The sequence below is a fragment of the Lactuca serriola genome, chromosome 5, assembly GCF_051521515.1.
Source record: "Lactuca serriola cultivar US96UC23 chromosome 5, Lser_US96UC23_V15, whole genome shotgun sequence".
Lineage (NCBI taxonomy): Eukaryota > Viridiplantae > Streptophyta > Magnoliopsida > Asterales > Asteraceae > Lactuca > Lactuca serriola.
In genome coordinates, this window is record NC_136412.1 from 151,835,847 (window position 1) to 151,850,278 (window position 14,432).

The 14,432-nt window shown below is 33.5% G+C and overlaps 1 protein-coding gene across 1 annotated transcript; it reads right to left on the bottom strand.

The window, feature by feature from the left end:
- Positions 1–1,236: 1,236 nt before the first annotated feature.
- Positions 1,237–4,771, bottom strand: LOC145051288 (uncharacterized). Its single transcript, XM_078999355.1, has 6 exons — positions 3,654–4,771; positions 3,116–3,219; positions 2,698–3,028; positions 2,383–2,562; positions 2,148–2,251; positions 1,237–1,888 (listed from the first exon to the last, which is right to left on the bottom strand). The coding sequence occupies exons 1-6, from the start codon at positions 4,728–4,730 to the stop codon at positions 1,447–1,449; spliced, it is 2,238 nt and encodes a 745-aa protein (XP_078855481.1). The 5' UTR covers positions 4,731–4,771; the 3' UTR covers positions 1,237–1,446.
- Positions 4,772–14,432: the final 9,661 nt, after the last annotated feature.

Here is a 14,432-nt window from a genome sequence, read left to right on the forward strand (position 1 = left end):
AATCACGATAGATCATTGTGACTATAAGTATTTTATTATGAAATTAAAAAAAAAACATGTGACAATAAGTGTTTTATGATAATAGTTTAATTTCATACGTATGTCTAAAAGTATTGATTTAGAATATAAATGAATAAAAACACGTGACTATAAGTATTTTACTATGACATTAAAAAAAACACATCACTAGAAGTATTTTATGGTAACGTTTTAGTTTCATGTGTATTTAAAACTATTAAATCGAAACAATTAAAGATAAATAAAAATATGATTATAAGACCATTCTTTATACTACCACTTGCCACTATAGTGGTGGGTGTCATATCATCACTATACTCTCTACCACTAACCCATGTGATACCTACCACTAAACACACGAATCCACCTCATTTTTTATTTAAATTTAATTCAAAAATACATTAAAATACAATAAAACATATATATATATATATATATATATATATATATATATATATATATATATATATATATATATATATTAAATTTAATTCAAAAACAATAAAATATATATATTTTTTAAATTAGTTTTTATTCAATGAAACAAAAATTACATTAATTTAAAACACACAACATAAAATAAAGAAGATAATAACAATAAAAAAATATAAAAATGCAACCACAAACAACTTAAACTAAGTTTTTAAACCTTATTTTTAATGACTAAATTGTGAGGACTCTCAATTTTCGCTAAGCTTTATCGTGTTTAAACGATGTGTGTTTTGTGTCTTCATATTGGTGCATGACCACACCAAACGGGTCGCCTTCGTCTACATTGTTTATAACAAAGTTATAAATCCCGTTGAATTCAAGGCATTTAACCCTCGTGTTGCGAAACTTCGAACATAGTTCATCAAGACTACGACTTCGACAACCCATTAAATCATGGAAAACATTTCCCACATTTATCCAAAAGTTAGGAGACATTTCTAGGTCTTCTAAAACAGTTAAGCATGCTAGTGCTAAGTTCTCTTTTTTATTTTTTGACCAATTCATTTTTTTAGGAGCCATTGGTTTTGAATTTATGAAGCAAAAGAAGTGTGTGATTGTGAAAAGAACAGAAAAGAATTGTGTGAATAAAATGAGAGAATAAATGTGGTATTTATAGAAGATGTTTAATGGTTTTGAAAGGTAAATTAAAAAAACATTTTAAACCTTAAAATATGGCAATTACTCAACAGCCAATCAAATTAGACATTTCAATTTGTTGTCTGGAGCACGAAGAGCCATGACCACGACGACCCACCACGAGCCACCATAGGATTTTGGGATATAATCATAGGATTTCCTATATACCATATGAACACTTGTTTTCCCATATATGAAATATATATTCTCACTATACACATACAATTCCACTGCTATACAAAAGATCCAAGAATATATATACAAAATACATCTAACATCTCCTATTTTAGATAAAAGAAGCTATATGGGTTTTAACTCGATGCCATCCAAAATAAGCCCTTTAAGCAACTTTTTTTCAGAATAGGTCAACAGAAGATCCTTCGAAATGCTTTCAGTCGTTGCACCCGTTTGAAATTCCCATATTTGTACTTCCATCCAGCCATTGTTCCTTTGCTGTGGACGGCCTTTCCTTCTAGGTCTATTCAATGGGTTGTGTGTGTTTTGATTAACCTTTCGTCTAATATTTGGGGTCTGAGGAGTAAGTAAAAATATATACCATGGACGAGTTCCATGTACAGAGTTGACAACATCAGTTACTTTCAGTGGACGCTCGAATCCAGAATGGTTTTCTTGTAGTTTGTAAACAAGGTAGCATCCATATGCTGTTTGAGGGGACAGAATTTTGGATTTGCAGCTTACCCAAAATTTGCTAACATGAGAATCAAAAGCCACTTCTCCAAATCTGCAAAAAGACATTGTGTTTAAAGAAATACTAGATTAATAGAAAAACATGTTTGACCAGAATTTACAATATAAGATTCCGGATCTGTATATGTTATGCATTTATTTTTTAATAGAGAAACACCGTGGAACTAGCTAGAACTCTAACTAATGTTTGTAACTTTAAAATTAGGTGTATGTTACAAACATATGTGTAAATTAGTGGATCCCCAACTACATTAAAGGCCCTTGTTTTTAAAACAATCAGATAGAAAGTGAACCTTGAATCATCAGGTGAAAACCTCCATCTCCACTCATATTCTTGCAAAGCCATGCTTGCTGGTAGCATATGGCATTTCTTTCCATTTTTTGCTAGAGAAAAACACTGTCAGTCAATAGATGTGTAAGCATCTGTTCATAGGCTCCAAAATAGTTACATATGTGAAATAAGTGAACCAACTACGTTTAAGATTCTCTTAAAAATGATAGGACTGAATTATTTTAAGAAAATTATACCTCTTCACCATTGTTGATTAGGAACCCTTGGCAAAGAATAGAGTAGAGTTCCTTCTTTGTTGCTTGCTGCACATTATATTTCGACCATTTGATGATATCTTCATAATCACTTGGTAATTTTTGTTCCCAATATGTTTCTGGCATATCCACTTCCTCATTCTCTAACATTTGATGCTCCACCTATAAAACTTACACTTTAGACTTTTGATCTACTGTGGAACGAAATTCCCACCCTCCAAATGCGTTCTATTTACCACAGAAGACAATATAAAAAAAAAGTTGATCCAATGAATATGCAGTTATTTTTCCGCTTACTCTCTCAAGGGGCCGAAACTCAATGGCGTCTACTACAATTGCATTTTTGCACTCAAATGTAATTTCAAGATCAAGTTGTCTTCTGTGGCTAGTAAACTGAAACAGTTCAGAAATCAACCATCCATCTTCTCCCTCGTCTACTAAGTATGAAGTGAAGGATTTTTTCTCCCCAGCCAATTTGTAATTGATGCCTAAATTGTCCAACGTTGTGTCGTAAAAATCGAACACAAGATTTATTGTGTATGGGATATGTGGTGACAAAAATTGTGCTCTCACATGCATTTTGGATTCATCACAAAAATAGGCACCATAACGGTAGTCCACTGCAAATCTGCACTCAGATGCAGCAACAAAAATTAAATGCATTAATACATACCACAATCTAAAAATACGTAGAAAAAAAGCAACTAGAAGCAACCTTGATTTCTTTCCATAGACAGAAGATAGATACTCAATAGGTATTAAACAACCTTGTGAGGATATCATTTCACAGTGTTCTCCATCAGCATTTAACAAAAGCCACTGTCCATAAAAAAGCGCAAGTCAGATGCGGTGATGTAAAATCTAATTAAAATGTGAGGACATTTATGAAAGTGGGTGTTTTGGAGAGCCATGCACGTTTTTCTTTGTTTTTCGAGTTATAGTGCACATATTGTGTCAATATATCTAAAAGTAAAGGGAAATCTGGCATGTGTAGGTTTGTAAATAGAGATCCATGATGGGTGGACTTATAATCGTTTTGCAATGGTTGCCATAAATATCTTTTCGATGAGCATTGCATGCATTTTAGTTAAAATATTTACTTTGCAAGCATTATTTGATTTTAATCTTGTGAAACGTAAAATAATCGAATAAACCTATAATCTTATTCTAATTTCATAAATCACAACTTACCCTTCATCAATAAAAAAAAAAAAAAATTCTAAAACAGCAGTTTAATAGGCATAAAAAATTACCGTTTTGCCACTGTTCAAAAAGACTCCTTTGGAGAGAAGCATCTTAAGTTCCTCTTCAGATTTGTATACCAGACAAGGTGTCGCAGTCTTACTTATCTCTTCATAGTCTATTGGTGGCTCCCCCTCGTCATAAATCTCTTGTAACCTAAGCGCAATATCAAGTTCTTCCACAACCTCAGACATCTTAGGCCGGTTTTCACGGGATTCCTCCAAGCATCGGTAGGCAATGTCTAAAAATGTTTTCATTGAACTCGGATCTATGTCATATTTCAATTCACGAAATATAATATCATCTGATTTCTCCTCTTTACAGCTAAGTTTCCATTTTGGCACTAAATTCTCAAAACGACCACTACTATAATCTCCACATAGTTTCCCACAAAACACTTCGAATAAGACCACCCCAAAAGAGTAGACGTCCGACTCTTTTGTTAAGGTGGCTGTATTCTCAAATGTTGGATCTATGTAACCATCGGTACCTACAGCATTGGTGGGAGCAAAACTGTGCGACTGATTAGCAGGTCCTAATTTCGATAGTCCCAGGTCACCAATTTTAGCATGCCAGCTCTCATGTAGAGACGTGGATAACTCTTCAAACAGTAGAATATTGTTACTTTTTATGTCCCTGTGGATAACTCTTTGTTGTGTTCCATTGGGATCATGAAGGTAGCACAGTCCCTTTGCGGCTGTGAGGCATATGTTGAAACGTTGCTTCCAACTAAGAGTAGAGCTACTCAAATGCTTATCGAGGCTTCCATGAGATGCAAGTTCGTACACAAGGATCCTCTCACCCTCTTCGCTGCAAAATCCCAACAGAGAGATGAGATTCTTATGTTTGTAACGGGAAAGAAGCAGGATCTCTTTCCAGAACTCGGCGTCTCCTTGCCCATATGTACGATCTGGATCTAGACGCTTACAGGCAACCTGGCTTCGTCCCTCGGAGTAAGAGAGTAGTGCTTTGTATACCTTCCCGAATCCACCTTCTCCGATAACTTTCCACACATGAAAATTGGCAGTGGCTAACCTTATATCATTCAGATCGATTTTAAGATGTTGAAACTCCTTCACGGCGTCCATATTGTTTTTCTATCAAACAATAATCAGAAAGTTAAAATCAATTGTTGGAAGCAATGCAAGGGAAGTACTTGAAAGGGGTGCTTATAGATTTATTTTATTTGTGGACGAGAAGCCCATTAGGTGTCTGATGTGATCTAAAACGGTAATTACTAATTACAAAATTCCTAATTTAAATAATAGTCTCTATTAACTGCACCCTCTTACTTTTTTTTTTCTAATTTGGATATTATATTTTAGATAACAACCTTTATATTATTACACTAGATTATAACGTATAAAACCATGGGTAATTTTTTTAATACAATTTTTTATTAAAAGTTTATAATTATTAGTGAATCATTTTAAATAAAAACTTAATTAGAATATTTATGTTTTGTTTTTTTGCTTATGTAACATTATAATCATTGATTTAAATAAATATGTGAGATTGTTTTTGAAGCTATATTTTATTTGTGAAGTAATGACAAAAATAATATTGTATGATTAAATATTAGTTTATTATATTATAATTATAAAAAATAAATAACAGCTACAAGTAAAGTAAATTAAAATAGATATATGAAAAGTAGGAAAATTAAGTTGTTGAAACAAAAATATATGAAAAATATAACAAATTACAAAAAATGGTATCAGGTGATACCACACCAATGTCATTTAATAGGTCATGGTTGAGGTAGACATAATGCTAAAGTAAATAGTGTAGAAAAGGGATTAAGTAAAAAGTAAAAAGTCAAAGTTTTGTTTAATTTATCTAGTCTAATTTCCCGAGACAATCAATCAAAACACATATAACAGTTTATATTTTTTTACCTGATACATACAAAAAAAAATGTGTAAAAGACAAATATGCCCCTACTCATGGAAAACCCTTAACAACACCTTTTTTTAAAAGTAACATACTATATGTAGTGATAGTTTTATGCCTTTTCTAGCAGGATGCTATAAATTGAAGTTGTTGGACCTAAATGCCGTCTTACCAGATTTTGCATATTCAGAATGATAGTTTCCCTCTTACGGGATTTTTCTGCCATAAAAGGACCTAAATGTCCTTTTATCGGATTTTTAAAATTTGGAATTGACTTTACAGTCTATTATCAAGTAATTTCAAGAAACAGTTAATCAAACCACATATAACAGTCTATTTTTTTTATTCGAAACATACAAAAAATATGTAAAAGACAAATATGCCCCTACTCATGGAAAACTCTTAGCAGTAAGATTTTTTAAAAGTACCATGCTATATGTAGTGATAGTTTTATGCCTTTTCTAGCAGGATTCTATAAAATGAATTTGTTTGACCTAAATGCCCTCTTACTAATTTTGCATATTTAGAATGATAGTTTCCTTCTTACGGGATTTTTCTGCAATAAAAGGACCTAAATGCCTCTTATAGGATGTTGAAAATTTGGAATTGACTTTACAATTCTGTTATCAAGTAATTTCAAGAGACAATTAATCAAAACACATATAACAGTTTATTTTTTTATTCGAAACATACAAAAAAATGTGTAAAATACAAATATGCCCATACTCACAGAAAACTCTTAAAACTACCTTTTTTTTAAAGTACCAGGCTATATGTGGTGATAGTTTTATGCCTTTTTTGGAAGATGCTATAAAATGAAGTTGTTGGACCTAAATGCCCTTTTACCAGATTTTACATATTTAGAATGATAGTTTCCCTCTTAAGTACATGGATGAACATGTTCTTTCATCGAGAGCAAGTTTTTTCACCCCATGCAAGAAAAGGTTGACATTAAAGAGTGAAGGTTCGTATAAAGTAAAGTTTTGTTTAATTTTTCGAGTCTAATTTCTAGAAACAGTTAATCAAAACACATATAACAGTTTATATATATATTTTTATCAAGAAAGGATAAATTAACAGACAAAATAAGTATCTGATGAAGAATGAAGGTTGAAGGCTATGGAGGAACGAGAAGGTCACAAATACAGAACTAGAACGTAGGATTGGAATACAGTACGTTGAAGAAAGTATGTAAGCAAATATGTATCGGTTGCAATATATGGAGTCTAATATATTAGTTGAATATTTGCTAATATAATCGATTTCAATTGAAAAAATAACAACATGATTTAGTTTCATGACTTGATGGGATGATGAAAACAAGGGTTAATATCACAAAAGTCCCATGTTTTTGGCACTAAATTGGAAAAAGCCCTGAATTTAATTTTTTCATTTAATGTGACCATGGTATTTTCTTTGACTTATCGCTTGAGGGAAAAGAGCCGGTTTCACCGGTTTCAGCAGGTTGCTCCCTTAGTCGAACGTTGTAGGTAGTTTTGGGTCGATTCTTCTCTCTAACTTCAAACCAAAAAGATAGTAAGATCCTCCAACACGCACACACAAGGTTACAAAGAGTGGGCTTTAAGGAATCATTGGTCTAAAGATTTGAGATGCGATTGTGATGAACCTGCGACATTCTCGATCTCCAAAACTGTCGATAATCCATGGAGGAAATTGAGGGGGTGTCCAAACTATCATGTAATATTAAGTAATTTTTTGTGGTCTTGTTGAACCATTATGAACAAGTGATTGTTGTGCAGGACTCCAAAAAAAAATACGGATTTTTTTTTTATGGCTTGATCCACCCCTACCAAACACAGACTACAAGGAAACTATGTGGAAGTTCCATATAGATTTGGAGGAGGCTAACAACAATAAAGCATTTGCAATGGAGGTTTTGAAGCTTTCGGAGGAGGACAAGAACAACAAAGAAGTTCAACTAGATATTTTAAACCTATTGAAAGTCGAGCTACTTATGATGGTCATGCTTTTGGTGGTGGTGATAGTGATGGGGTTTATGGTTCACAATGTTATGGTTAAAGCACTGTGAAGTTGTGGGCATTAGTTAGGTTCAAGTGGAATGGTAGTAGTAGTTTAGGTGTAAGGGTATTTTGGTCAAGTTAGGCAGTAAGTAGATGCATGTGTTATGTATGGCAATTTTTTTGGTTTTGTAAGAGATGACAATGACAGCAACTTATTATGTCTTAATGATAAAGTCCTTTAACACATACATATGTATAAACCTACTTACCAAGCTAACCAAAATATGGAAGGTAACAACAATTATAGTGATCAAGGCATATATATATATATATATATATATATATATATATATATATATATATTGATAACTTAACAATCATACCAAATATCAATGTTAGTTAACAGCCCAAAAATGGGAATGTACTTTACAATGCTTCCCAAAACCACTATGATACCATTTAACCTAATTAGAACCAAACTTCCAATTCTACCAAACATTATGGATATGAATTGGAAGCTTGTTGCCAAAAGACAAGTGTACCCAAAGTAGATGTTTACAAAAAGGGCAACCTATTTACTAATGCCCATTCTACCCATTGAACCCTTAAACACAACTCCTTACTCTAAAACCCAAGGGGTTTTGGAGGAACCACCACCATCAACATCTTCAACCATTTTCTTGAGCTTCAACTTCGTAATTCTTTCAGAGGGTTTCCTTTTTTCTCCCAATGGAAATTGTAAGCACCATAAATTCTTCTAGAGGGTAGGAGTCTTGCTCTAACCTCTGTCTCTTCAATTCATTCTTCCTCAACCACTATGCCTTCAACTTCTTCTTGCTCAACCTATATGCCTTCAACTTCTTCTTCTTCAACCTCTCTATCTTCAACTCCTTCCTCAACCTCTTTTTCTTCAATATGTTGCTCCTCAACCTCTCCATAAACCTACAATATGGAGGGGTAGTTAGTAAATCTACAATATGAAAGCCAAAAATAATGATTACCAGAACATACCTCTTTCATAGCAGCCACTACATCAGAATGTGTATATCCAGACATCAGCAACTCCTATAAAGTAAGTCTTTCACTCACCTTCACCTTATTGTCATCATGTTCATGTTCCTGAACATCCTCTGTTGCTTGACTCATACCTTGCTTACCATTAGGTGCATGGGTAAAAAGATCAACAAAATCCTCATCACAGGTTAAGGACACATCCTCCTTTGCATTACTCGTATGTTTCTTACCATTAGGTGTTTTCTTTGGTGTTTTGTTCCTTGATCCAGACACTTTAGTTTTGCCTCCTCTCCTTGCCATCATCTTAGTCCTTTTCAGAGGACTAATATTAGGACCACCTATGTAACTGTTAGATTAATGTCTAAGTCCATAACTATAATTGGTAAGACTTGACTCGACCCGGCATGGTCCATTTGGGTTGCATGGCATCATGCACTTGGATAGACTATAATGAGAGAAATAAGACACTTATGGTTATTAATATATTATAAGTTCTAGTATATTAATAATAAGAATAATAAGATTATTTAATTAGTACTGATCAAGAATTAATCTAGGATTAATTAAGTGATCAAAAGAAGACTAATTAAATATATAGGTTGATTGTGCAAATCATCCATACTTATATAGTGGGCTAATGCTCCATGGATTATCTAGTTGGGCCAAAACCCATATGATGCTCCATGGATGCTCCATGGTGTATTTGAGCCCATGGATCCAAGGAAATGGAAAGTCATGACAATTAGGGTTTACCCTAATTGTATAACTATATAAGCATCTTATTCTTGATCAAAATCGGCCACTAGAGAGAGAAAGAAAGGGCTAGCCGATTTTCATGAAGTGTAGAATTCTCTCAAGTTATTCCAAGTGTATTTGGTGTTGTGTGAACCATTTGAGGTGTCACACTTGGGGCACTAGGCACTCAAGCTTCATGAAGACAAGCATTAACAAAAGGTATGTTATTCTAACTTGTGTTATTGATAGTTTAGTATGCTAGAATATAACAATACCTTCGAAAGTTGATATTTGCATGTATAATAGAGAAAACATAGATCCAAGGTATTTAGGGTTGCATGTACACTTAGGAGTGTTAGAATGCTCATAACCCAACAGTGGTATCAGAGCCTAGGCTTGTTTTCTTGTTATACTTGCAAATGGAGCTGAAAAATCGAGTTTTGATGTTGTCTGCCCAGCAGACTCGCCGAGTCCATGAAGGGATTCGACGAGTCCAAGGCAAAAAGCATCCAACTCGCCGAGTTGGTTAGTGCAGTCGACGAGTTGGACCCCCAGACAGCATAAATTCGATCTTTTTGGCTGGAATTGGACTAGGAACATTACCCTGAGAGGTTTTTGAACTTATAAACTTGTTTTTGATGTCGTAATGTTCATGCTAATCCAATTTCAAAGATAATTGTCAATAGATTCATGTTTTGTATTAGTTTAAGGGTTAGACTAATTACATGAAAAAGTTTGATTTGAATTATCTTGTTCTTATGAATTGCTTAGATTAATAGAAAAGTTGAGTGAAAAAGTTGTTTTCAATCCAAATGAATCTAAGAGTTGATTCTAAAATGTGTTTTTGTAACTTGTCCTCAAGTTATATGAAAAGTCACATTTAAGTTTCATAAAACTCATAAAAGTTGGCAAAGGTTACAAAATGAAGAGTCTAGTTCTAATTAATTAGAGTTATGACTCCATAATTTGTCCTTAAGTTATGGAGGACCAAGAGTCTCTTCATTAAATAATAAATAAAAAAAAAGTGTAACCTTAATTAATTCCATATGTTATAAAATAAAGAAAAGTTAATTCTTTTATTAGTTTAAAGTCTTCCATAACTTGTCCTGAAGTTATGGAACTTGAAGAGTTTTTAGATTAAAACTACTTTAAACACATAAGTTATGGAATTAATTAGTTTTGAATAGTTTCAAAACTTGCCCTCAAGTTTTGGAATTTGTTTCTCTTATGGATACTTTAATTCCAAGTTAGCCCTTAGAATTTTAAAAGTTTTCATCCCTTATACTTTATAATATTATAAGTTAATTATATATATATATATATATATATATATATATATATATATATATATATACGTATAAGAGTAAAGTCAGTCTTACCGCTAGTACGCCTCATTCACGAAGCCGGTCTATAAGGTGGGTATAAGGTTGTTGCCTATAAAATGGCAACTTAATGGGTGTCCACTCTCACCCACCGCTTGCTTGACTGGTGGAGGGTCGTTAGCCGAACGAGTTTGACAAGACTATTATTCTCCCTTCATTAAAAAGTATTAATGATAAATACTAAGTAACTAAAACTCTTAATAATACCCAATCTTAGTTACTTAGGAAAATGTGAATAAGGTGCTAATCCATGAAATTACACTTTGCACTTTGTTTAAGTCAGTTAGTGGAGCGTGTGTGGTTAACCGGCACACTAACTCATATTTAACAAGGTAGGCAAAGGGTAACTTAATGTTTATCATAGTATCGATGGAGCATGTGTGGTTAACCGGTACATCGATTGAGGGGTAAACACTTAAGGGTACCAATTAATTTGCATGGTTACTTCACACCTTGTTTTGTGATCCTCGGCATCCCAGTCACAAAACCTGAAGGGCACACTCGGGATTGAAACATGCATTTGAACAGTTCAATGAATCTCAAAAGATCTAGGAGTTTCAAAACCAATTAAAACCTAATAATACATTTCGTTTATCTTGGTGGAAATTGGTGAATCTTCATTCACCTACCTTCAAATTGTTTTATAGCTTGGATTACGGCATACCTCTTCTAAGTTATAAAATAGTTTTTTGGGTCCTAGCCTTAATATTTCATATTGGGTGTCATATTAAGGACTTTAAATCAACTATCTTGAATATCTCCCAAAACATGTCTGGTTTAGACATTTATGATCTTCCCAAATCTCTTGAAACAAGCTTTCCTAAATGAAGATGATGTCCCATGGAAATCATTCACCTCCTCCAATTATTCTCCCCAACCCACAAGTTCTTAAAAAGTTTAAGGTCACTCGAACCCTATTGGCAAGTGAAGGTCTAGGTGTGGTCACATCTTGGAGATGTAGTCACATATTGACAAGTCAGGAGAGAAGGGTGTCAAAGTCTTGAGGAAGTTGGTGGTTCAACTACTTTCTAAGTCACATAGTGAGTTCTTTTGGAACACCTATGAAACAGACTATGACAAGACCCTTAATGATCTTATCTATTTGCTAAGATCAACTTCCTGAAACATTATGGACATTGACAATGGTGACACTGGAAAAACAAAAAAAGCACTCTCTTCCCAAGGAAAGGAATTGACCATAGTCAACTAGGTTGACCAAATGGTAAAGAGAAAAGGCTAAGTCTGTAATAGTCCCGTGTACCATTATCAAAGGGTCCATATGTTTAATCACTTTCTAAGTCACATAGTGAGTTCTTTTGGAACACCTATGAAACAGACTATGACAAGACCCTTAATGATCTTATCTATTTGTTAAGATCAACTACCTTTAAAATTGATGGACATTGACAATAGTAACACAGGAAATCCAGAAAAGCATTCTCTTCCCAATGGAAAGGGATCGGCCATAGTCAACTCGGTTGACCAAATGGTAAAGAGAAAAGCTAAATTTTTGATAGTCCCATGTACCATTATCAAAGGATCCATATGTTTATATTGCCAAAGGAAGGGTCATTAGTTGTGAAGCTGCTAAATTTACCTAAGGATGTTAAAGTCAATAAGTTTGACTCTACTTCAGGTAAAGTCCACTATCTAACTCTGCTAAGTTTCTATTTTGAGATTCTTGATACATGATGTGACTGGGTCACATGGTGATGTTTTAAGAATCAAAGAAAAGTGAAGAAACTTAAAGAAAGTATATGCTGAATCTGATCGCATAGATGGATTTCTATCGCGTAGTTTGAAGATCGGATTCTTGAGTTACTTCTTAGGAGTTATGAGGTATTGCTTAGGAATAGATAACAACAAGTTTTCATATGGATTGTAAGGATACGTTTTTCCGCATAGTTTTAAAATAAAAGAAATTTTTTTTGATTTTATTTATTTTAAAATATCCTTACAATGGCATTTGAGGAAAAATTGTTACTTATATGATTCCATTAATAGCAAGAGTGGAAATATGAAATTGATTCTTTCATTTGTGGTAATGTATAAATTTACCAAATAAGGAAAGATTCTCATCATCCAAAGTCTCAATTGGACCGGGACTTGGAATCATGCAAGTTGTATAGCATGATGAATGAGAACTTTCAAGTATTGGAAAATTAAGACTAATTACTTATTCACATGGATGTGTGAGTCAAGTAATGGACTAAGGGATCGAGTACATAGTCATGTGCATTGATTAAGTCCACCACAAAAGATATAAGGCTACTCGTCATAGTTTACTAAAGCTCAGTAAATATGATTATACTTACAAGCTTAAGTGTAACTCTGAGACATTGGAAAAGGTTCTAATGCATGGCAGAGCGGATAAGAAGAATCAAATTAGGCAGAAGGATAAAAGTTTCTCAAATCTAAAAAGATGGGAGAGTACTTTAGTATCAGTTTTGTGATCATCTTAATGATTAAGAAACCATATCAAAATTAGTTCTCTAAGGAAGTCTTAGTGCATTCTTATGACTAAGAAGAAGGGATCTTGAATAGTTGAAATGGTTAAATCAAGAAGATGAGTCATACTTCGTTCCAATACAAGTCTTAGAGTCATACTCCAAGATTGTAATTTGAGTGACATGTCTTAAAGAAGGTTTAAAAACACTTATCAAATGTAAGAGTAAAAGTTTCCTACTCTTGTACATTTGACATTGGTAAGTTGTGATGTTTTGGATAAAACAAAGACCAACTAAGGCCAATTGTGTGAAGTGTTTGTCTTGATTAGAATTCACACTATCTCTTGGATGTTTGACAATGGAGTCTTATAGGTCAAGAGGACAGTGGGAGGCTTAAAGGTCTTGACAGTCTCAAGAACTAATCAAGAATAGAACCTGGAGTTCTTCTCTAGCACACTACTTGAGGTTTATAACCTATCGTGTTGACATATTCTGTGCCCATTATAGTTAAAGTTGGCTTTGCATATGAGCTCTTAGAGTTCTCAATTTGTTGCACAACAACTTGGAAGCAATGGTAGGCCCTTGAGCTGCTAGGTGACAAGAATTTAAGATTGAGTTCAGTCCATATGAGTTCGGATTTGTCATTATCCTTGTCTTGTGACTATGGTTTTGACAATTCACATGGATAAGAACACATACACCATTAAATCTAAGTGTCATACGGTTTCTCTCCGATTCATGAAAATGATGGTGAGGAAACACTTTCACTAAGTAGATTTTAGCTAGATAGCAATTGTGATATTTGCATTTTCAAAGTCGTTAGTGGAGCGTGTGTGGTTTACCGGCACACTAACTTGGACTTGTGAGAAGTGGAAAAAAGGTCTAACCATTATGATTACGGCATCCCTCTTTTATAATTATTTAGACAAACAAGTGTACTATCTAAGGGAAGGTGTATGATTTTGATAAAGTTCTATCAAAACAATCCAGTATCAGAAATCTGAACTTTGGTAAGAAAGTCAATAAAGTATTGATTTCTAGAAGTCCAGCTGATTTCTGAGTACATGTCAAAGCTAGTGGGAGCATAAGTGTTATGCTAATGATCATCATGTCAGTGGGAGCATGATAATTATGATAAGTATTGCAAGTTAGCAATGTTAATTATATAAAACATAAGGTTTGAATTGGGAAAAAGTTGTTTTGCTATAATTAAGGGAGAGGAAATTATACTTCATCTCAAATCTATAAGCTTAGATCGTGAGGCTTTAGTCATTTAGTCAAGGAAATATATATGAATTTCATGTTGGTATGGCTCAACATAAGGAAATTCTGTATAT